Source organism: Vipera berus (assembly GCF_964194415.1).
Source record: "Vipera berus genome assembly, chromosome: 1".
Taxonomy (NCBI): Eukaryota; Metazoa; Chordata; class Lepidosauria; order Squamata; family Viperidae; genus Vipera; species Vipera berus.
The window spans coordinates 4,277,107-4,301,569 of NC_138202.1; the positions used below are offsets into that span (position 1 = coordinate 4,277,107).

At 46.6% G+C, this 24,463-nt stretch overlaps 1 protein-coding gene across 1 annotated transcript in view; it reads left to right on the plus strand.

The window, feature by feature from the left end:
• Nucleotides 1-6,451, plus strand: part of ANKRD24 (ankyrin repeat domain 24) — a gene marked incomplete at both ends in the record, with an annotated part of 49,214 nt that extends 42,763 nt beyond the window's left edge. The window contains 3 exons of the mRNA XM_081314913.1: nt 213-380; nt 3,227-3,292; nt 6,374-6,451. Coding sequence (XP_081171039.1) covers nt 213-380; nt 3,227-3,292; nt 6,374-6,451 — 312 coding nt within the window. The remainder of the gene's footprint in view (nt 1-212; nt 381-3,226; nt 3,293-6,373) is intronic.
• Nucleotides 6,452-24,463: the final 18,012 nt, after the last annotated feature.

The following is a 24,463-nucleotide window of genomic DNA, read 5'->3' on the forward strand; positions in this document are numbered from 1 at the left end:
CGAGGACTACCTGTACTTCATCACTTTCTTTCTTTCTTTCTTTTTTTTTTTGGTCATCAAGTTTTTGACACCTTGCTAGGCGACTGGTGGTCCTCGAATGTTGCCATAGCCTAAAAGTGGTACAGTGGGTGAAAAGGTTGAAAAGCCGTGGCTTTCCGAATGTGAAACACAATTGTTGCCCTGGTGTCATTATTTCCCCTCCTTCTTGGCAGATCACAGAGCTCTCCAAAGAGGTCTTCAAACTGAAAGAAGCTCTGAAGGATCTTTCAGAGCTTTCTAGTGGCGCCTCTCCTAAAGGGATCTTCTCACCAAAGGCGGACAGTGATCTGGACGTAGCTACTTTCCAGAGCAGAATTCAAGATCTGGAGCAACAATTGGTCGTGAGTATCTTACAAAGGAAGGAGAATTAAGGAGAGACTCTAAAGGTTGTTTTAGGAGGATCCCTCAAGCCTAACTGTCTGGCTTCTTCCATCTGAGATGGATCAGGTGTTCCTCGGAAAATGAACAAGGAGTAATGCATTGGTAACACCCCATTTGGAATAGCGGTAGCACTTACGTACCGCTTCACAGTGCTTTGCAGCCCTCTCTAAACAGTTTACAGAGTCAGCTTATTGCCCCCCAACAATCTGGGTCCTCATTTTACCGACCTCAGAAGGATGGAAGGCTGAGTCGGCCTTGAGCTGATCAGGATCGAACTCCTGGCAGTCGGCAGAGTCAGCCTGCAATAGTGCATTCTAGACACCGTGCCAACACGGCAATTGCATCCAGTTTTGGTCACCACGATAGAAAAAAGATTCTGAGAATCTAGAAAGAGGGCAGAGAAGAGCAACAAAGATGGTCAGAGGACTGGAGGCTAAAACATATCAGGAACGGTTGCTGGAATTGGGAATGTCCAGTTTAATGAAGAGAAGGACGAGGGGGGACAGGATAGCAGTCTTCCAATATCTCAGGGGCAGCCCCAAAGAAGAGGGAGTCAAGCTATTCTCCAAAGCACCTGAAAGCAGGACAAGAAGCAACGGTAGGAAACTCATCAAGGAGAGAAGCAACCTAGAATATAAGGAGAAACTTCCTGGCAGTGAGAACAATTAACCAGTGGAACAACCTGCCTCCACAGGTGGTGAATGCTCCAACACTGGAAGTTTTTAAGAAGAGACTGGAGAGCCATTTGTCTGAAATGATATAAGTTCTGCTTGAGTAAGGGGGTTGGACTAGAAGATCTCCAAGGTCCCTTCCATCTCTTGTCATTCTGTTCAAATCCCACCTCCGGATGAGATGCAGATGACCTGTGTTCCATGCATTTGCCCCGTTCTTTTGACACCTTGATGGCACACACAGTAACCAACCAACCCACCCATCAAAAGCTCCTGACTGCGACGGTCCCTTACCAGAATAAAAGGAAGAACTTTGCAGGAGATGGGACTGATTAGATGAGACGGGATCAACTCTTGAAGCTAGGATGGGTTAGCTAAACGCCTCTGAAAAACCCCAATGTCCTGTAAGGAATTTTGAAATTAACCCTCAGACTCTTCATAGGATCGAGAACAGCTAATTGGGGAATCCCATTAATAACCAAATAATAACCAAATAACCACTCTGGGACGTTCAGAGTGAGGGGCTGTAAACAGGCAGACAGACCCAATGTAAGCTCCCCTCAGTCAAGGAAAAAGTGCCACCACAGAGGTGTTTCTGACCGCAGTGAACTCCACCTGAAATAATCTCTTTTTTTAAAAAAAAAGATTTTATTAATTTTCTCTTGCATACATACATTAATTTTTCAACCAGCGTGCTGTCTGGATTCAAAAACGCTAATATGCAATCAATTCCTAATCCTTGGTTCTTTCCTCTAGCCCAGGGGTGGGCAACCTTGGCTCTTTGATGACTCGTGGACTTCAACTCCCAGAATTCCTGAACCAGCATGGCTCAGCTTGGAAACCTCTCCCTTTCCCCTCAGCGTGGCTGGCTCAGGAATTCTGGGAGTTGAAGTCCACGAGTCATAAAGCAGCCTAGGCCAGGGGTAGGCAACCTTGGCTCCTTTATGACTCGTGGACTTCAACTCCCAGAATTCCTGAGCCAGCATGGCTCAGCATGGAAACCTCTCCCTTTCCCCTCAGTGTGGCTGGCTCAGGAATTCTGGGAGTTGAAGTCCATGAGTCATAAAGCGGCTTAGGCCAGGGGTAGGCAACCTTGGCTCTTTTATGACTCGTGGACTTGCCTACCCCTGGCCTAACGCAACATCTTGATGGGTTGTTGTTGTTGTTGTTGTTGTTTTCACATCTGTAAAATTTCAGCAGATACAGTCACTTGCTTTCAGATCCCAGATGCCCAAGACAGGTAGTTCTCAACGTACGACCAAAATTGAGCCCAGAATTTCTGCTGCTAAGCAAGACAGTCGCTAAGTGAGCTTTGCCTCATCTCCGTTTCCCCTCAGTGTGGCTGGCTTAGGAATTCTGGGAGTTGAAGTCCACGAGTCATAAAAGAGCCAAGGTTGCCTACTCCTGGCCTAGGCTGCTTTATAACTTGTGGACTTCAACTCCCAGAATTCCTGAGCCAGCCAAGCTGAGGGGAAAGGGAGAGGTTTCCAAGCTGAGCCAGGCTGGCTGAGGAATTCTGGGAGTTGAAGTCCACAAGTCATGAAGGGGCCATAGTTCCCTCATGCTGGCTCAGGAATTCTGGGAGTTGAAGTCCACGAGTCATAAAAGAGCCAAGGTTGCCTACCCCTGCTCTAGCCATTTGTAAAAAGAATCCCAGATTTGGTAATATTCTGTTTCTTCTTTATCTTCCAATCTCACAGTTAATCTGTCCATTCTCTGCGCATTCCAGTATTTTTATTATTATTATTATTTCATCCTCTGGTGGTAGTCCTTCATTTTTCCAATATTGCGCAGAAATTATTCTTGCTGCTATTGTGACGTGTAAAATCAAATATGGACTTTGTTTAATTAATCTTTTCTGGCATTATACCTAATAAGAAAAGTGCAGGTTTGAACTCCCAACATTTTTTCTAACCAAGCGTGTATCTTTTTTTTCCAAAAGGCCTTGGCTTTGCCACATGTCCACCAAACATGAGAATACGTGCCTGAGTTACCTTGACATTTCCAGCATTTATCTGACACATTTTAAAACATTTTTGCTAATCTTGCTGGTGGCGCCACCTGAAATAATCTTAGCCGAGCCATTTCCGCTATTTTATTTTTTATTTACTTGTTTTCATTCTCTTTCGTGCTAGGAATCTGAGCGACGCCATAGCAATATCATCTCTTTATACAGGGGACACCTTCTCTACGCTATCCAGGTGAGTTGTTCAGGTCTTCATTCCTGACAGTGGGTTAGAAATAGGAGGGTGAAGGACATTTCGCTACCAGGCTAGGGAACATAATTAGAAATATTTCACAGCGGGGATGGGAAAAGAAGATTCTGGAATATGTTTGCAGGGACCCAAAGCTGGGATAAGGAGGGGGCCAGAGCAGAGGTCCCCGACCTTTCGGGTACCAGGGACCGGTTCCGTGGAGAGATGTTTTTCCGTGGACCGGAGAAGGCGTGGTTTTGCGTGCTGCCTGCATCCTGCGAACAGGGCTTCGCTTGTTTGTGCGGATCTGCTTTCGGCATGCAGCGAGCCAGCGCTGGTGTATGGCTTGAGGGTTGGGGACCCCTGGGCTAGAGTACTGAACTGCTGTTTGAGTGTGGAGACACAGCTAGTGACGTGGAGCCAGTGTCAACAGTCCGACAAGTGAATTCAACATTGAGGAGAAACTCTACGGCTCTGAGGGTGCCATAAAAGCTAAACTTTATGGAATACCCATCTCGGGTACCGAAGAAGCAAAATCAGCTCTTTAAGTTTCCTTCTCGAAAATCTGGTTAGTCTGGTTAGTCAATCGTTCTTCTTAACCCCCACCCGCCAAGTCTTCCTGTTGGCCAATCATATTTCTTTGGTTTGTTATGAGAACAGACCACTTCTCCGTCAAGACATCTGGTTTTGTGACCTTGATTCCCATGGTCCATCAATGGCTCCTTAAAATCCCGTTTCTCCTAGGCTTCCCCTCTCTCCTGTTTCTAGGGCAATTTGCGTGTCTGAATGTGAGAAGTGTGCACAGGTGTTGGCTGAACATCTACTTGGAGGTCTGTCTGCGTTTGCGTGGATATGTGCACGCACGCACGCACACCCATGTTTGTTCCATGGCTGCTTTTGGCTTTGGAGCTGAACAGTTGTCCATCCCTTATAAGTAACACGTCCAGCTTAGCTTAAGAGTCCTGTTCCAACAACACAACTTTGCATCAGGAATTAGCTACTCTTCGTGCTAGAGCACACAGGTAGTCCTCCCCTTACGACCACATTCGAGCCCAAAATTTATGTTGCCAAGTGAGAAATTTGTTAAATGCGTTTTGCCCCAAACGCATTGTTAAATGCGTTTTGCTCGCCACCTTTGTGAAGTGAATCACTGCGGCTGTTAAACTAGTAACACAGCTGTTTAGTGAATCATGACTTCCCCATGGAACTTAGCTTGTCGGAAGGTTGCAAAAGGAGATCCCCTGACCGTCACAAATGTGAGTCAGTTGTCAAGCACCCGAATGTAAATCACGTGGCCACAGGGATGCTGCAACGGTCGAAAGTGTGAAAAATGGTCATCGGTCAGGTTTTTCAGTGCCGAACGGTCACTAGACGAACCGTTGTACGTCAAGGACTACTTGTATGGCAGTATTTTGATTTATTTTGACTTTTTTCATAGGGCCACCTTAGGAATAAACTATGCAGGCCGATGTCCAACGGGTCAGCATGAGAACCTCTGAGCAAGATAGTGCATTTCAGGTCCTGAAGTGTTTCCTGGAATACATTCTTATCTTTCCAGCCGAAGTATGGAAACGAACAGCAACAAAAAGTGCTCCCCCAGTCCTTTAGGCCCACGTTTCTCAACCTTGGCAATTTTAAACATATGTGGACTTCAGCTGCCAGAATTCCCCGGCCGGCCAAACCACAATCGCGAAAAAAACCAATTGGAAAAGAAGTTAAAAGATTTATGCACGTCATTGAATGATTGACTAACCCAGCCGCCACATTGCTTTTTAAATACGTAAATGTGAAAAATTAGAAAATCAATAAAATATTACAAAGAAAAAAAAAGAAAGGAAGTTAAATCAATTAACCAGAAAGTGTGACTTGCGAACAGTGCAGCCACCTCACAGGGTTCACACGTGGCTGGTGCGAAACCCGGGTCTTCAGGGTTGTCTGAATGGCTGGAAGCCTCAGGGCCAATCTAACCCCAGAGGGGACGATGTTCCAGGCCTACGGACGAGGAGGCTGTCTTCCTTGGTCCTGCCAGATGAACGGGACGGGGCCCGTAACGTGCCTCTTCTGCCAGACCTGACGGGATGGGTCGATATAACTGGAGAGGAGATATCTCAGATGACTCAGCCCCACGCCACATAGGTCCTTATGGGTCATAACCTGCACCAGGAGTTGAACCCAGAAGCTGAGTGGCAACCAGTGCAACTTATGGAGGAGTGAGGGGGTTCCCTGGTGCTCTCCGAGCTAGGCTGGTTTCTTGCAGACGTTTCATGACCCAACTAGGTAACATCATCAGTGTTAGAAGGGAGTCAGTGGGGTTTGTGGGAGGAGGAGGAGGATTGTGGGGTCCTTGGTGCTCTCTGAACTTGTTGGTTTTCTTGCAGACGTTTCATGACCCTACGAGGGAATGTCATCAGTTCTAGAGGGAGGAGGGGTTTGTGGAGGAGGAGGAGGAGGAGGAGGAGGAGGAGGAGGAGGAGGAGGAGGAGGAGGAGAAAAGGACTGTGGGGTCCTTGGTGCTCTCCGAGCTAGGCTGGTTTCTTGCAGACGTTTCATGACCCAACTAGGTAACATCATCAGTGCTAGAAGGGAGTCAGTGGGGTTTACAAAGAGAGGAGGAGGAGGAAGAAGGGGAGGGGGAGGAGGAGGAAGGGGAGGACTGGGGTCCTTGCTGCTCTCTGAGCTTTCCTGTTGTCTTGCAGACATTTCATGACCCAACTAGGCAACCTCATCGGTGCTAGGGTGACTAGCACTAACGACGTTACCCAGTTTGCGTCATGAAACGTCTGCAAGAAACCTACCAAGCTCAGAACCCCCCCCCCCCCCCGGAGCTCCTTTCAACCCTGAGCTGTAAATATTCTCTTATATCGGACAGATCACGACCGCTGATCTTGCAGGGATTCCCGCCGAGCACAATTGGTCTCCTTGAAGAGTGAGATTAAGAGATCTGCTGTTGGACCTCGGTCCTCTGGCAGGGAGAGAGGCGAAAGCCCCGCCAGCCAAAACGCTTGGTTCAACGCCGAGGAACATCGCCTCCAGATGTTTCACGATCTCTCTTCCCTGACCCCCCACTTCCCTTTCTGCTCCTTCCAGGGCCACATGGATGCAGACGTCCAGAGAATCCTCTTCCAGATTTTGAAGATGCAAAGGCTCCAGGAGCAAGGCAGATGAGACGAGGCGACGGGTCGCAGACTCGAACCCGGGGTGGGGTGGGCAGGCTGGGCAATTTCCTGGGGGGAACGAGGACACGAAGGTCACACCAACGCTGAGCCAGGACGGGAGGAAGACCGGCTGGAACCCAAATGCTTCACAGCCGGCGGGAAATCCTCGCGCTTCGCCTCAGCGCGTCCACGACGGCCAAAGCACTCCCGGTTAAGTTTCCGCCTGCCATCACAATGATAAAGGCTACAGGGTCATTGCGGGGGTGGGTTGGGGGTGGAAATGAGTAGAGGACAGACCTAGAGTGAGACAAGGGTGTGACCCATAGTGGTTAGAGATGTTTATTTCCACTGTGTCTAATGGCAAAAAAACCCCCTTATTCTTCCTTACTGGGGGATCTCGGGCCATTCGGTCTCTCTGATCACAGACTACCTGCAGGGTTGTCGTTTTTGGTAAAACGGGGGGGGAATAGGTAGCTTTGATTACTGTGCCAGGGTGTCAGTGTGTGAGTGTATGTTAAAAGGGTTGAGTTGGGGGTGGGGGAGGAGGTCACATCTGCATAATCGAAGCCGCGTCTCTTTTTAACACGCTTTGCAACACGTGCAGGAAAGGAGCGGGGCTGCCATCTTGACTTTTTTGCCCTCCCCCGACCTCCCTGCTTTGCAGAGAAGCAGTGAGATAGAAATGCAGTATTTTTTTTTTAAAAAAAAAACAACAACGGAGAAAGGGCAAAGTTAATTAGAGGTAATCCTCGACTTACAACAAACAGTTCACTTAGTTACCAGCCATGAAAAAAAATGAGACTTAGGACCTGTTTTTCATACAACTGTCGCAGCATACCCCACGGTCATGTGATCAAAATTCAGACACCTGGCGATTGACTCACATTAACGACGGTTGCAGTGTCCCGAGGTCACATTATCCCCTTTTGCGACCTTCTGACAAGCAAAGTCAATGGAGATATATTCACTTAACAACGGTGTTACTAGCTTAACAATTGCGCTGATTCGCTTAACAGCTGCGGCAAGGAAGGTCATAAGATGAGGCAAAGCTCACCTAGCGACTCTCTTGCTTAGAAGCAGAAATTCTGGGCTCAATTTTGGTCGTACGTTGAGGACTTCCTGTCTTGGGCGTCTGGGATCTGAAAGCAAGTGACTGTATCTGCTGAAATTTTACAGATGTGAAAACAACAACAACAACAACCCATCAAGATGTTGCGTTAGGCCAGGGGTAGGCAAGTCCACGAGTCATAAAAGAGCCAAGGTTGCCTACCCCTGGCCTAGGCCGCTTTATGACTCATGGACTTCAACTCCCAGAATTCCTGAGCCAGCCACACTGAGGGGAAACGGAGAGGTTTCCATGCTGAGCCATGCTGGCTCAGGAATTCTGGGAGTTGAAGTCCACGAGTCATAAAAGAGCCAAGGTTGCCTACCCCTGGCCTAGGCCGCTTTATGACTCATGGACTTCAACTCCCAGAATTCCTGAGCCAGCCACACTGAGAGGAAACGGAGAGGTTTCCATGCTGAGCCATGCCGGCTCAGGAATTCTGGGAGTTGAAGTCCACAAGTCATAAAAGAGCCAAGGTTGCCTACCCCTGGCCTAGGCCGCTTTATGACTCATGGACTTCAACTCCCAGAATTCCTGAGCCAGCCACACTGAGGGGAAACGGAGAGGTTTCCATGCTGAGCCATGCTGGCTCAGGAATTCTGGGAGTTGAAGTCCACGAGTCATAAAAGAGCCAAGGTTGCCTACCCCTGGCCTAGGCCGCTTTATGACTCATGGACTTCAACTCCCAGAATTCCTGAGCCAGCCACACTGAGGGGAAATGGAGAGGTTTCCATGCTGAGCCATGCCGGCTCAGGAATTCTGGGAGTTGAAGTCCACAAGTCATAAAAGAGCCAAGGTTGCCTACCCCTGGCCTAGGCCGCTTTATGACTCATGGACTTCAACTCCCAGAATTCCTGAGCCAGCCACACTGAGGGGAAACGGAGAGGTTTCCATGCTGAGCCATGCTGGCTCAGGAATTCTGGGAGTTGAAGTCCACGAGTCATAAAAGAGCCAAGGTTGCCTACCCCTGGCCTAGGCCGCTTTATGACTCATGGACTTCAACTCCCAGAATTCCTGAGCCAGCCACACTGAGGGGAAACGGAGAGGTTTCCATGCTGAGCCATGCCGGCTCAGGAATTCTGGGAGTTGAAGTCCACAAGTCATAAAAGAGCCAAGGTTGCCTACCCCTGCGTTAGGCAAATGAGCAAATAGTTTCAGTTCTTAACAATTAATCGCCGCTAATTGTTTAACGGTGCTGTCTTTTAAAAGTGAAATGACTGGGATGAAATGCCCAAAGTTGGGAAAAATTTTACTAGCCAGAAAAACAACAAAAACCAAACAAACGCAGTTGTAGTCTTCCATAACATTACCATGCATTTTAGAATGAACCTTGGTGTCTTCACGCTTGCGTCAGGGTGCAAATAGGATAGCGCTGCAAATAAGATTTCCAGAGAAATTATGCAACAACCTTTCCGGATGAGTTGGAATGAATTATAGTAATCTGTGCTGAAAAGTAAAAAAAAAGAATTTCTTCCTGCACTGGGCAGAGAGTTAGATATCGTCCAGGCTTCCTTCCCTTCTGTGTCTGGTTTTAACAAAAATCAAGATGTCAAGCCACAGTACAGGTAATCTTCGACTTACAAGAGTCGAAGAATTGGTGAGAATCGGAGGATCAGAAATTTTGCAACAGCTCATAAACATTTGACTCCTATAGTATTTTGCAACAGGGTCATTTGATCTTGCAAAATACTACAGACGTTTGCCACAGTGCTAAAACAAAACAAAACAAAAAAACCAATCCTGCAGGGCCGGATGTCTCTCTCGGCGAAGCTTAAAAATCAAAAAGGCAAGTTAGCTGGGCCCTGGAGGAAGCCTGCTTGCATGGGAATCTCCCCTTCGTTTCTGGGGCTTCTGAGCTGCCCCCCCTCCCCAATTTCTCCTCCCTTTCTTTGGCTTCCGAACTCCAGCTGATTTGCACCATTTCCACTGGGTGGGTGAAGGTACCCCGGCACCCAGCGGGATAAGTGGGTGTGTCCTGGAGCATCCCTGCGGTCGTTCGTAAGAGTGTTGTAACTTTGAAACCAAGTTGCAAGTAGCTATTGGGAAGGTGGTTGTAACTTCAAATGGGTCACTAAGTGGCCTGTTGTAGGTCGAGGACTTCCTGTATTCAGAATATAAAATAATATAATCATCATCATAATATAGAATAACAGAGTTGGAAGGGACCTTGGAGGTCATCTAGTTCAACCCCCTGCTCAAGCAGGAAACTGTAACAGGGGTAGGCAACCGTGGCTCTTTTATGACTCGTGGACTTCATCTCCCAGAATTCCTGAGCCAGCCATGCTGAGGGGGAAGGGAGAGGTTTCCAAGCTGAGCCAGGCTGGCTCAGGAATTCTGGGAGTTGAAGTCCACCAGTCATAAAAGGGCCAAAGTTACCTACCCCTGACCTAGGCCTAGGCCGCTTTATGACTGGTGGACTTCAACTCCCAGAATTCCTGAGCCAGCCATGCTGAGGGGAAAGGGAGAGGTATCCAAGCTGAGCCAGGCTGGCTGAGGAATTCTGGGAGTTGAAGTCCACCAGTCATGAAGGGGCCATAGTTTCCTCATGCTGGATCAGGAATTCTGGGAGTTGAAGTCCACGAGTCACAAAAGAGCCAAGGTTGCCCACCCCTGCTATAGACCAACTCTACATCCAGTGGAACTACTGGTTTGTACCTTTAGAGGAGGGGTCTTCAAACGTGGCTCTTTTATGACTCATGGACTTCAACTCCCAGAATTCCTGAGCCAGCAGAGCTCAGCTTGGAAACCTCTTCCTTTACCCTCAGGGTGGCTGGCTCAGGAATTCTGGGAGTGGAAGTCCACGAGTCACAAAAGGGCCAAGGTTGCCGACCCCTGCCCTATACCATTTCAGACAAATGGTTGTCCAATCTCCTCTTGAAAAAAAATCTCCAGTGATGGACTTTTCTTTGTCTTTTTCCTTGAAGACATTTCGCTTCTCCTCCAAGCTTCTTCCGTTCTGACCGAATGGTGGAGAATGAATGAATGAATGAATGAATGAATGAATGAATATATATATTCATATATATTCAGCTGTCACCGGTGTGACTACTGCCTGTCGATGGCCTTCAGGATAGGCTGACACAGGAAATAAAGATTTGTCCCATGTTTGGGGCCTAGCAAGGTAATCTAAAAAATAGCTAACAAGCCTTTCACACACACACACACACATATATACACACATATATATATATACATACATACATACACACATATATGTTAAGTGTTAAGTATTTGTTAAGTGTTTGTTAAGTATTTAGAAGTTTGAAATAGCTATATCAGTCTCCCTTTAATTCTTTGTTAGCAATCCAAAAAATTTTTTTTTACACAAACACACATATATACATACATATATATATACATAACTCAAATACTTTGGCCACCTAATGAGAAGGAAGGACTCACTGGAGAAGAGCCTAATGCTGGGAAAGGTTGAGGGCAAGAGAAGAAGGGGACGACAAAGAATGAGGTGGCTGGATGGAGTCACTGAAGCCGTAGGCGTGAGCTTAAATGGACTCCAGAAGATGGTAGAGGACAGGAAGGCCTGGAGGAACGTTGTCCATAGGGTCGCGATGGGTCGGACACGACTTCGCAACTAACAACAACAACAAAAATACATACATACATATACACATACACATATACATACACATATACACACACACACATATGTAAACTTTTTGCATTGCTAACAAAGGAATTAAAGGGAGACTGATATAGCTATTTCAAACTTATTAGAAATATATATATATATTTCCATCCACCCTCCACCATTTGGTCAGAACGGAAGAAGCTCCTTGGAGGAGAAGCGAAACGTCTTCAAGGGGAAAGAAAGAAAGAAAGGCCGCTGGCTTTTTGATAAAGCCCCTTGGGGACAGCCGTGATCTGGATGACTGACAATCTCCGTAGACCTCCATAGAAACCCCCCCTCCCTGCCGCCCACCCAATCCATTGGAAACAAGTTGCTCAGCTGCTTCCAAACCTTAAGGTGAGTCGTTTTTTTGTATTTAAGCCGGCGTGCGTTGTCTGAAGGGCCAACCTAGGTCAGGGTAGCCTGTGGAGACTGGATGTCAACAGTGGCTGGGTAACGAAAGCATTTCTGGAGGGGCATGGAGTTTTAAAGGGTGTGAATTGGCTTTCATAAGCATTTTTAAGGCACAATGGAATTTTTTAGCTCTGGGTGGGGACAGAAGGAATGTTGGCAAACTGCAATTTTTTTCTCATCCCCACATTATTATTTTTTTTAAAAAAACCCCACTGTTTGAAGCAGGATGCAAGAAGGAATTCTGTACCTCTAACTTGGTTTCTAGACATGTGGGGGCCTCATAAGGTAAAGCAAGAGGGGAACACGCTTGGTTAATCATTCCCTTGCATGGTTAAGCCGAGGATCTGTACCGAAAATTGCACTGCGTCGTTGCCTTTCTTTTCACAATCCACAGCAATAAAAAACATCTGCCTTCGCTCTGTTTCGAATATTTTCACTCTATGCAAAATCTGACAGGTTCGATGGGTCTGTTTCGACAGCTCTGCTGGTGACAAAAACTTGAATTAATCCCCGTTATTGGGGAGGTCGAGGCTAGAGGGATACAATCAAGATGGCGTGAAGAGTTAGTACTGCTTTACAACGCCTTGGTAAGGCCAGGTGTGGAATACGGCACCCAGTTTTGGTCACCACGATGTAAAAAAAAATGTTGATGTTGAGACTCTACAAGGAGTACAGAGAAGAGCAACAAAGATGTTTAGGGGGGCTGGAGGCTAAAACATATGAAGATTAGGTGCAAGAATTGGGTACGTCTAGTTTAATGACTAGACACGGTCCTTGACACGGTCCTTGATGCGGTGGCTCAGTGGGTTAGGACGCTGAGCTTCTCGATCAGAAGGTCGGCAGTTTGGCGGGTCGAATCCCGAGTGCCGCGTAACAGAGTGAGCGCCTGTTACTCGTCCCAGCTTCTGCCAACCTAGCAGTTCGAAAGCACGTAAAAATGCAAGTAGAAAAATAGGGACCACTCCGGTGGGAAGGTAACAGCGTTCCGTGCGCCTTTGGCGTTTAGTCATGCCGGCCACATGAGCACGGAGACGTCCTCGGACAAGCGCTGGCTCTTCGGCTTTGAAACGGAGATGAGCACCGGCCCCTAGAGTCGGAAACGACTAGCACGCATGTGTGGGGGAACCTTTACCTTTTACCTTTAGTTTAATGAAGGACTCGGGGTGACGTAATAGCAGTTATCCAATATCTCAGGGGCTGCCCCAAAGAACAGGGGGGGTCTGCCTATTCTCCAAAGCGCCTGAAGGCAGGACAAGAAGCAACAGATGGAAACTCATCAAGCAGAAATACAACCTAGAAATAAGGAGAGAATCAAGAACTAAGCAGAAATTTCCTGACTGTTAGAACAATTAACCAGTGGAACAACCTGCCTCCAGAAGTGGTGAATGCTCCAACACTGGAAGTTTTTAAGAAGAGACTGGACAGCCATTTGTCTGAAATGGTGTAGGGTTTCCTGCCTGAGCAGGGGGTTGGACTAGATGACCTCCAAGGTCCCTTCCAACTTCTTTATTATTATTATTATTATTATTATTATTATTATTATTATTATTATTATTATTATTATTATTATTATTATTATTATTATTATTATTATTATTTTGCCAAGTTGATATAATCCGCTTACCCAACAGTTCCTGTATTTTTACAAATGTTGTGGGGAATACAAAAGATGAAGTAAGTAAGATAAATTCTTTCTGTCCCCCAAACTTTAATAGTTCTCCTAATTTTTCTTGTTGTATCAGAACCTTGTAGATTATTTCCTGTTTGTGTCAAATTGTAATTCTTTTCCTTTTGTTGTTTCATCGATTTGCTGATACTCTTCTAGTTTGTAATCTGCTGTCTGTTTTGTTTCTTCCTTTGTTGTTATTTCCTGGGTATTTTTTCAATTGTAGATTTAGACTGGAAATATGCTTATTTGAATTCTCAAAGTTGTTTCGAATTTTGTCGTGGTTTGAATTTATTGTCATTTGTATTTATCTATCTATCTATCTATCTATCTATCTATCTATCTATCTATCATCTATCTATCATCTATCTATCTATCTATCTATCTATCTATCTATCTATCTATCTATCTATCTATTTATTATTGGGACTTATATGCCGCCCTATCTCCCGAAGGACTCAGGGCGGCTAACAACAAAACATATAATAAATACAGAAATTAAGATAAAATTAAAATTAAAGGCCTCTGTACAATAAATTAAAAATAAAAATAAAAATAAATTAAAAATTAGAGTTAAAAAATTAAAAACATAATTAAAATCCCTGTCAGTCCAGGTTAGCCAGGTGGAAAAGGAGTGTTTTGAGGCCGCGGCGAAAGGACCGGAGATCCGGGGCCGTCCGAAGTTCAAGGGGGAGCTGGTTCCACAGGGCTGGCGCTCCCACAGAGAAGGCTCTTCCCTTGGGGGTCGCCAGCCGACATTGTCTAGCCGACGGTACCCTGAGGAGGCCTTCTCTGTGTGAGCGCACTGGGCGATGGGAAGTCGTTCCTGGCAGCAGACTGTCCTGCAAATATCCCGGGCCTAAGCCATGTAGGGCTTTAAAGGTAAGTACCAGCACCTTAAATCTCACCCGGAGGGCAACCGGTAACCAATGCAGCTCACGCAGGAGGGGTGTAATATGGGAGTATCGGGGTGCTGCCATCACTACCCGTGCAGCCGCACTCTGCACCAGCTGAAGCCTCCGGGTGGTCTTCAAGGGCAGCCCCATGTAGAGAGCATTGCAGTAGTCTATACGGGAGGTAACGAGTGCGTGGGTGACTGTACGTAGGGCATCTCGGTCCAGAAAGGGGCGCAACTGGTGTACCAGGCGAATCTGGGCAAATGCCCCCCTAGCCACGACTCCAATATGATCTTCAAAACTGAGTTGTGAATCTAGGACAGGGGTCGGCAACCCGCGGCTCCGGAGCCGCATGTGGCTCTTTGAGCCGTCTCCTGCGGCTCCCAGCTGCCCAGTGCGTACGCACCTCTTCGAACGGGCAGTGGTGCGCGCGCACCTCTTTGAACGGGCAGTGATGCGCACGCACCTCTCCAAAAAAAAAAGCGGCAGCTCTGCAAACGGGCCGTGGCAGCTTTCCCAACAAGCGGCGCAGCTGCCCATTCTGAGAGGTGCGCGCGCACCTCTTCAAAGGTTTGGGGAGGTGCGCGTGCACCTCTCGGAATGGGTAGCGGCGCCGCTTGTTGGGAAAGCTGCCGCGGCCCGTTTGCAGAGAGAAGCAACCTGGAACTAAGGAGAAACTTCCTGACAGTGAGAACAATTAACCAGTGGAACGACCTGCCTCCAGAAGTTTGTGAATGCTTCAACACTGGAAGTTTTTAAGAAGAGACTGGACAGCCATTTGTCTGAAATGGTATAGGGTCTCCTGCCTGAGCAGGGGGTTGGACTAGATGACCTCCAAGGACCCTTCCACATTAATTATTATTATCATCAGAATGGCATCCTGTTTAGGAAAGTCCCACTGAGCTGTTTGGGAATTAATGAAGAGATTTCGGATAGCCGCTAGGCTGTTTTGGGCATGTGTGCCTCTTTTTGGAGTGAGTGTTCCTCTGGAGTAAACATATGTGTGAATTGTGTTTGCAAAGCCGGTCAGACAGGTGGAAGCTGACCTTTTAAGTGGCTTCAAGTAGCCTGCACGATGCAAAATAATCCAGTTTTCATCCAATACAGGTAGTCTTCGAACTTAGCACCACACTTGAGCCTGACAGTTCTGTTGATAAACGAGACGCGTTAAGTGAGTTTTGCCCCGTTTTATGACCTTTCTCGCCACAGTTGTGAAGTGAATGGCAGCAGTTGTTAACTAAGTAAGATGACCGTGAAGTGGAGCTGGCTTCCCCGTCGACTTGCCAGGTTTCAAAAAGGGATCGCATCGCAGGACACTGCAACCGTCATGAGTACGAGTCCGTTGCCAAGTGTCTGAATTTGGATCACGTGACCAGGGGGAGGCTGCAATGGTCTTACGGAGGAAAAAAAATGATCCCAAGTCGCCTTTTTTCCGGTGCTGTAGTAACTTTGAACGGTCTCTAAATGAACTGTTGTAAGACGAGGACTAGCTATATTTCAATCTGTTATTATAATAAGGCATGCCCTGTTTACGTTCACCAGGGTAACACTACTGCAAAATCAGGGACGTAGTTTAACAGATTTTCCTGCGTTTTTCCGCTTCACCATATCGTACTCTCATTGCAGCCAGTCTGTGTTCTAGAATGAGAATTTTAGAATCTCTAGTATCCTACAATGTTATATTTTCAGACAATAAAATCTGCGCTTTCATACCCATTTCTCATGCAAAGCAGAGATGTTTTTTGCTTTCCGTAGTTCCAGTGACGCACAATTAAGCAGATAATAATAGTAGAGGCAAGAAACCACACAGTGCATATTTTTCTGGAACACAATACCCACATTTACCTTATCAGGACTTGATCCATATCCTACGGCGAAGTCATTTGACACCTGCCTCGCATTCAATCGTCTGCAATTTGAGTCTTTATGCTCCTGCAAAGTAAACACAATTGTGTTCAGCGCTGGGAGAGGCTCTTCCAGCTTGGCAGCATTGCCTTGGGTGACTGAAAAAGGTTCTGCACACCCTTACAAATAATTAGTGGTAGTCCTCGACTTACAACCGTTCATTTAGTGATCGCTCGAAGCTACAATGGCACTGGAAAAAAAAGTGACATGACCGCTTTTTCACACTTAAGACCACTGCGGATGTTGTGATTCAGCGTCAGCCTGTAATATCGGCAGCTGCGTCTGATGATTCTGAAGAGGAGGAGGAGGAGGGGTTTGGAGAGCCTTTGGTATCAGAGGGAGGCTCTGATGCACTGCAGGACTCTCAGCCTGGCCCCTCCAGTCGTGTTCCTCATGAAGTTCAGCTGGGTGAGGAGGAGGGGTCGGACTCAGAGGAATCACAGCTAAATCTGTTCAGAGACGCTAGGAGCCGAAGGCAATCCAGCAGAGCAGAGCAGAGGAAGGCAATGAGGCAACTCGGGAGAAGGCAATGAGAAGCCACGCCTTGGGACTGTTGATAAAAGGGGAAGGTGTGGGAGGTGCTGGTTGCTGAAGGCAACCATTTGAAGATCTTCTGCTAGAGTCCTGGTCTGTTATTCCCGTTTAACTCTTGTTTGAACTTTTGGTTTAACTCTTGTTTGAACTTTTCATTTAACTCTTGTTTGAACTCTTTGTAAATAAATTTGGTTGGGTTTTTTCCAGCCTGTTGACTATAAAAAGGGGTTGTCCCTGACATTCAAACAGGGCCGGTTGTAGGCCGGAACAGAACAGCGGAATCCCCGTGGTCACCTGATCAAAAATTCAGACAATTGGCAACTGACCCATATTTGTGACGGTCGCAGTGGCCCGGGGGGGTGTCACGTGATCATCTTTTGGTGACTTTCTGACGAGCAAAATCAATGGGAGAAGCCAGATTCGTTTAACAACCGCGGGTTATCAACTTAACAACTGCCGTGATTCACTTTAACAACGGTTGCAAGAAAGGTCATAAAATGGGGCAAAATTCACTTAACAAATGTCTGTGGAAGGAAAAGTCTTCATGATTCAGTCCAAGCCGGGAATAAACAACATGGCGACTGCTTTAGAAAGAAGGTTGCAGTTTAGAGGAGAACCAGACAGGAAGATGGCTCTGGAAGAAAAAGAGAAGAGCTGAGCACATGTAGGGAGTGGGTTTTTATACCCTCTGGAGCCTTTTGTTTGGAGTTGTTTCCTGTTCCTGTTCGAGGCTTTGTATTTCCTGTGTCACGTATTCTGACCTGAGTCTGAGTGTGCCTTTCTGGTATTCTGATGGTGGTGGGTTAATCCTATTATGTCCCAAAGGTCATATCCTGCTTCCCTGTGTGTGTGGCTGATGACTCTTAGATTTTTGGTCTTGATTCTAGGGATCTTTCTTCCTGATCCCAGTTTCCTGATCCCAGTCTGACAAGATTATTTCCAATTCTGCAGATTTGGTTTCTATTTGGGACAGAGAGACTTGTGGAGGGGGGTGGGGGGTTGGTTTCTCCCTTTAAAATACTTTAGGAAAATATATTCTGCCTTTTAAATATTTCCAAAAATATTTCTTTCTCTGGGGCGGGGGATGACTTCCCACATGTCTCACTTAGCAACAGAGGTTTGGGGCTCAATTGTGGTTGTAAGTCAAGGACTACCGGTATTTGGAAATCAATGTTGGCTTTATTATCTTAATAGATAAATGGTGTTCTGTACCAGCCTGCTACCGGCCCTGCAGAAAAGGCAACCCCTTTACAAACGGCAAGAGGCTGGATTTACGTCTGCCAAATTATTTACTACAAAAACAAACAAGACACGAACCAAGATACAGGAGCTTTGAAACACTATCTGAGCGGTTGCTTTCAGCAAACCAGCCCTCCCCACACATTCCCTTTATAAAGAGTTCAGGGCGTGGCTTCTCTGTGCCTCCTTCCGAGGAGCCCCATTGCCTTCCTCTGTCTACTCCTAATTGACTGCCTCCTGCGTCGGGCGTCCTTGAACAGGGCCAGCTGTGGGTCATCTTCATCCACGCTGTCAGGCTCACACAGCTGGGTCTCCACCAGGTGGGAGGGGCCTGGCTGGGGGCTCTGCGGAGCCTCAAAGCCATCATCAGCAAGTTCTTCAACACCCCCTCCTCCCCCTCGTCTGAGTCATCCGACCCAACTGCTGAACCCACAGGCTGACCCTGAATCACAACAAATGGACTGGGATCAATGCTGCTGTACTAGAGTTGAGAAGAGAAAGGGAAATTGTAAATTACACGTTTTCTCTGCAACATAAGTACATCTTGGTGTAGGATATCCACGCTATTTCTATTTTTAAAAGTCCAGAACAGTGAGATAACATTTGGAAGTGGCTCAAACAAACGCTTCTTTAATTCACTGGAATATAAGAAGGGAGAGGAAGACAAGTAGAATACAGAATAACAGAAGGGACCTTGAAGGTCTTCCAATCCACCCCTCCTGCATAATCAGACGTGTAAGATTCTGTTACTACAGCCATCTTAATAAAGGTCTTATTTTGATACTGGCATTCTGGAAACACATTTGCGTTCTCAGCAAAAGAAAATAATGCACATCTGAGATCGATTTAAAAACGAATTACCGGGCCTCTGAGATCTCAGAGCAGACAACGAAACAGCCATAGCTTTTGTTATCCTCTCTGCAAATCCGAATTGCCTCTATTTTATTTGCCGCTGGAGAATAGCCTTGTCCATTTCCAGATGTGGAAGCCTGCCCCAGTGTGCCGCAGCTGCCAAAAAAGCCAATGCAATCCTGGGCTTCACACGAACAAAGGGATAGCATCAAGATCACGAGAAGTGATAGAACCGCAAACCAGGTCCAGTTCCGAGCTGGGAATAAAATGGCTGCTGCTTTTGAAAGGTCTGTTTATTGATGAACAGAACCAGCAACAGCACGTATTCTAGAACAGCTGACAAAATGGCTGAGTGAGAGGATGGACCTTTATAGGGTTCCGATTGAGACACTCCAGGGAATTGTGTAATGTGTCCTTGTGCCTTTTGCTAGTCTAATGTTGGTGGGTTAATCCTGTTATGTCCTAAACCAGGGGTAGGCAACCTCGGCTCTTTTATGATTCATGGACTTCAACTCCCAGAATTCCTGAGCCAGCTGGCTCAGGAATTCTGGGAGTTGAAGTCCATGAGTCATAAAAGAGCCGAGGTTGCCTACCCCTGTCCTAAACATCATGTCCTGTCCTTAGAATTTGGGTGGGGGAATGTAAATTCTTAATCCCATCCGCCGTGGGGGCTGAAGGCATTTTCTTTATGAATAGATTGGCCCAGTCTTTCTTAACAGGTACAAAATATCCATCTCTTGAGGCCTCTGGTTGAGGCTGTTAAGAAAGACTGGGGCTGCTTTTTGCCTTTGTTAAGACTTTTCTCCATTTCTTCTTTGGGGAAATATAATATTCTGCCCCTTTTTAATATTCCCCAAAATATTTCATTCTCAGTGGTGGGTGGGTGTGCGTGTGCGTGCGTGCGTTCTTACCACAATTTGATCATCAACAAGCTAAACTAGAACATGGATCAAGGTTTCTTGGTTCTGAACACGCAGATGTTGTAAAAACAAAACAAAAAGATAATGACCAGAACTGCAGTTACTTAAGGAGAGGCTACGATGTTCCTCCTCCTGTTCTTGTGATGTTCAGGAATATCCCCACAGGCTCATTGCATCCATACGTTTAGAATTGGCGAGATCTTTAGGCACCATCCTTTAGAGGAAATATTCTATCCTGCCTTCTTTAAATATTCCCCAAAACATTTCATTCTCAAGGAGGGTGGGTGGGTGCTGACTTTCTACACTGTCTTCCAGTACTGGAAGAGGCTGTCACAGCGAAGAGGCGATTGTCTTCTTCTCCAAAGCACCAGAGGGCAGGACAAGAAGCAGCGGATGGAAGCTTGTGGAAGAAAGATCCGACTTAGAAGTTAAGGAGAAATTCCAGCCAACATGGCTGGCTGGGGAATTCTGGGAGTTGGGGTCCTCAGGTCTTGGGGTCGCCAAGATTGGACATCCCTGCTTTACATATTCAGTAAGCCTTCCCAAGTTGGGATATGGAATGAAGTTTCTCCTAAAATTGAGCTGGCTGCCAGTTTTATGGTATTCCAGACTGCCTTCAAGATCTGGCAGTTCTCCAGTGGACAGAGCTCCTTGTTAGGTGTGTTTGTATGTTTGTATGTTTTGTATATTGTTGGTCAGATTCACCATTTTGATTTTGATTTTTTTTCCCTAATTTCTGGTACATTTTATCTTTTGTATTGTGAGTTGGCACTGAAATCAAGTAAATTACATTAAAATTTTGCACCAAAAAAAGAAGAAGAAGAAGAAGAAGAAGAAGAAGAAGAAGAAGAAGAAGAAGAAGAAGAAGAAGAAGAAGAAGAAGAAGAAGAAGAAGAAGAAGAAAGAAGAAGAAAGAAGAGGAAGAAGAAGAAGAAGAAGAAGAGAAGAAGAAGGAAGAAGAAGAAGAAGGAAGAAGAAGAAGAAGAAGAAGAAGAAGTAGTTAAGGAGAAATTTTCTGACAGTGAACATAATTGTTCACCTTAATTCTCAAAGGTGCGTTTTCAAAAGGCAACTGGACTAGGTTTTTTCCCCCCTTGAAGACATTTCTCTTCTCATCTAAGAAGCTTCTTCAGTTCTGAGTGAATGGTGTGTGGGGGTGGGGGTAAGAGTGTGTGGAAATGGAAGGATTACTTCTGATTGGCTCATTATCTGGACCCGTACCAATCGGGCTTCAGGCCCGGACACAGCACGGAGACAGCATTGGTCGCGCTGGTGAATGATCTCTGGAGGGCTAGGGACAGGGGTTGCTCCTCTGTCCTGGTCCTATTAGATCTCTCAGCGGCTTTCGATACCATCGACCATGGTATCCTGCTGCGGCGTCTCAGGGGGTTGGGAGTGGGAGGCACCGTTCTACGGTGGTTCTCCTCCTACCTCCAGGGCCGCTCGCAGTCGGTGTTGACAGGAGGGCAGAGATCCGCCCCGAGGTCTCTCATTTGTGGAGTTCCTCAGGGGTCGGTTCTCTCGCCTCTCCTGTTCAACATCTACATGAAGCCGCTGGGCGAGATCATTCGTGGTTTCGGGGTGGGGTATCACCAGTACGCTGATGATACCCAACTTTTTCTTTCCACCCCGAACCAACCCAGTGATGCCCTCTCCGTGATGTCCCGGTGCCTGGAGGCGGTTCAGGTCTGGATGGGGAGAAACAGGCTTCGTCTCAATCCCGCCAAGACTGAGTGGCTGTGCGTATCGGCGTCTCGGGTTAACCAAGTTATTCCACCTCTAACGATGGGGGGTGAGGTGTTACCCCCCGTTGATAGGGCTCGCAACTTGGGCGTCCTCCTGGATTCACGGCTCAATTTTGAAGATCACATAGGAGCCGTGACCAGGGGGGCTTTTGCACAGGTTCGCCTGGTGCGCCAGTTGCGTCCCTATCTGGACCGAGACGCCCTACGCACAGTTACTCATGCGCTTGTGACCTCCCGCTTGGACTACTGTAACGCTCTCTACATGGGGCTGCCCTTGAAGACCACTCGGAGGCTTCAACTGGTGCAGAATGCGGCCGCGCGAGTTGTAATGGGGGTTTCCCGATACTCCCATGTAACACCTCTACTCCGCGAGCTGCATTGGCTTCCGGTTGCCCTCCGGGTGAAATTCAAGGTGCTGGTTATCACCTATAAAGCCCTACATGGCCTGGGTCTTTGAGCTCCCGGGCCCAGGCTGAGGAGAAAATTTTAACTGGGGTTTTTAAGTGTACAGGGTGAATTTAATATTTTTTAACTGGTTTTTAACTTTTGTATGTTTTGATTTTTAATTCCCTGTAAACCGCCCTGAGTCCTCAGGGAAAGGGCGGTATACAAATGTGATAAAATAAAATAAAATAAATTACTTGGTCCAGTCAAAACTAATCCTTCCATCCATTTCCCCCCCCACACACACACACACCATCCAGTCAGAACTGAAGAAGCTTCTTAGGTGAGAAGGGAAATGTCTTCAAGGAAAAACAAAGTCCAGCTGCCTTTTGTAAAAGCACCTTTGTGATAACCATGACCTGGATGACTCAGAATCTCCATAGATATTTCATCAGTGGGATGGCTGGCCTCCTGGAGATGAGGGTGCTCCGTCACTGGAGGCTTTCAAGAAGAGATTGGACAGCCACTGGACTGAGATAGTGTAAGCTAAGCACATTGGTTTGTGCTTAAATTGTAAGCCGCCCTGAGTCTTCGGAGAAGGGCAGGATATAAATGGGATTAAAATAAAATAAATAAATAAACTCTCCTGCCTTGAGCAGGAGGGTTGGAGTAGAAGACCTCCACGGTCCCTTCCAGCCCTATGATTCTATGTTCCATGTTCTAAATATGCCTCTCAACCTCCCTAGACAAGAAAAGAACGAGTTACTGGCAGGATCTGACCAGGGCTTTCAGACATGGCCAGATCGGCAGCTTTGACGCCCTTCTGTTTTTCCTGAAAGGGCAGAAGATCCCAGGTCCCTGACCCAGGTCCATCTCTTTTAGTTATCATCTCTCTCATCTCAGACAAGTAATCTCCAGCTTGAGGAAAGTGACGGGTGAAAAGGGACAGCCAACTCTTTCACCAGAAGAGGAAAAAGTCAGGAAGAATCAGCAAAGTTTTGTGCAAAGGTAGGTCCGACCTACCTCATTAACTTGAGTTCTTTCAAGATGTCGACAAGTATGAGGTGGAAGTGACTCTGTTGACGTTGTATATTTGGTTTTTCAAAAAGCTTCCGATGAAGCTTTTCATTCAAGCTTCTTGAGTGAATTGAGCCATCATAGGATTAGAGGAAGGGACGCGGTGGCTCAGTGGGTTAGGACGCTGAGCTTGTCAATCAGATGGTCGGCAGTTTGGCAGGTCGAATCCCGAGTGCCGCGTAACAGAGTGAGCACCTGTTACTTGTCCCAGCTTCTGCCAACCTAGCAGTTCGAAAGCACGTAAAAAACGCAAGTAGAAAAATAGGGACCACTACAGTGGGAAGGTAACAGCGCTCCATGCGCCTTTGACGTCTAGTCATGCCGGCCACATGACCATGGAGACGTCCTCGGACAAGCGCTGGCTCTTCGGCTTTGAAACGGAGATGAGCACCGGCCCCTAGAGTCGGAAACGACTAGCACGCATGTGCGGGGGAACCTTTACCTTTTTTACCTTAGGATTAGAGGATTGAGCCCTCTGTGGGGCTGGTGTCTGGTTTACCAAAAGAACACCACAACACACCACACACCCCAAAATCCAAAAACAACCCCCTCAACACTTCTATGTTGTTGTTAGTTGCGAAGTCGTGTCCGACCCATCGCGACGCCATGGACAATGTTCCTCCAGGCCTTCCTGTCCTCTACCATCTTCTGGAGTCCCTTTAAGCTCACGCCTACGGCTTCAGTGACTCCATCCAGCCACCTCATTCTCTGTCGTCCCCTTCTTCTCTTGCCCTCAATCTTTCCCAGCGTTAGGCTCTTCTCCAGTGAGTCCTTCCTTCTCCTTAGGTGGCCAAAGGATTTGAGTTTTAGCTTCAGGATCTGGCCTTCTAAAGAGCAGTCAGGGTTGATCTCCTCTAGGACTGACCGGTTTGATCGCCTTGCAGCCTTCTCCAGCACCAGAGTTCAAAGGCCTCAATTCAACACTCCTATAGAATAGGAAAAATAGGCAATTTTCACAAGAAGTAGGATTGAGTATTCGCAAGAACGCTATATTATGGAATGGAGAAAATGGATTGAGTTTATCCAGAACAAGAATAGGGTTAAGAAGTTTTATGTAGCATTCGAATAAGTCTTCTTTCGTTTTTTTTTCTTTTTTTCTTTTTTATTCTAGTTTTTTATATATAGTTAATATTGTTAAGGTGTGTCTTATCCTATATAAGCTAGAGAGTAATGGATTTTAGATTTTATAGTGGGTAGTATATGGTTGTTTATGATTGCCTTTTTATAGATATATACCTTGTATTTAGCTCTGGGAAGTCGGGGGGGGGAGGGGGGATGGAGGGAGGGGAGGAGGGAGGGAGGTTGGGGGGAGGTAGGGGGGGGAGCAGGGAGGGGGAAGGGGGGTTTTTTAAAGGAAAACTGTATTTTAAAACTTTTCAATAAAAAAAAAAAAAGAAGTAGGATTGAGCCTGACGGAAAATGTGTTTCTCTATGAAGCAGATAATCAATCCGTGGAAGATGATGCCACATATTTACTGCTAGCTCCAAAGGCCTCTAAAGGAAACTACGCCAGTTTCTAGATCGGGAAGACCAAACTACAGATGGCAATATTGTATGTTTTAGGTGTGTGTCATTTATGTGTTTCGCTTTTAGAGCAGGCAACTAAATTTCATTTTTGATGTGTGCCATTGTGCCCGCAGTAAAAAAAAAATGACAG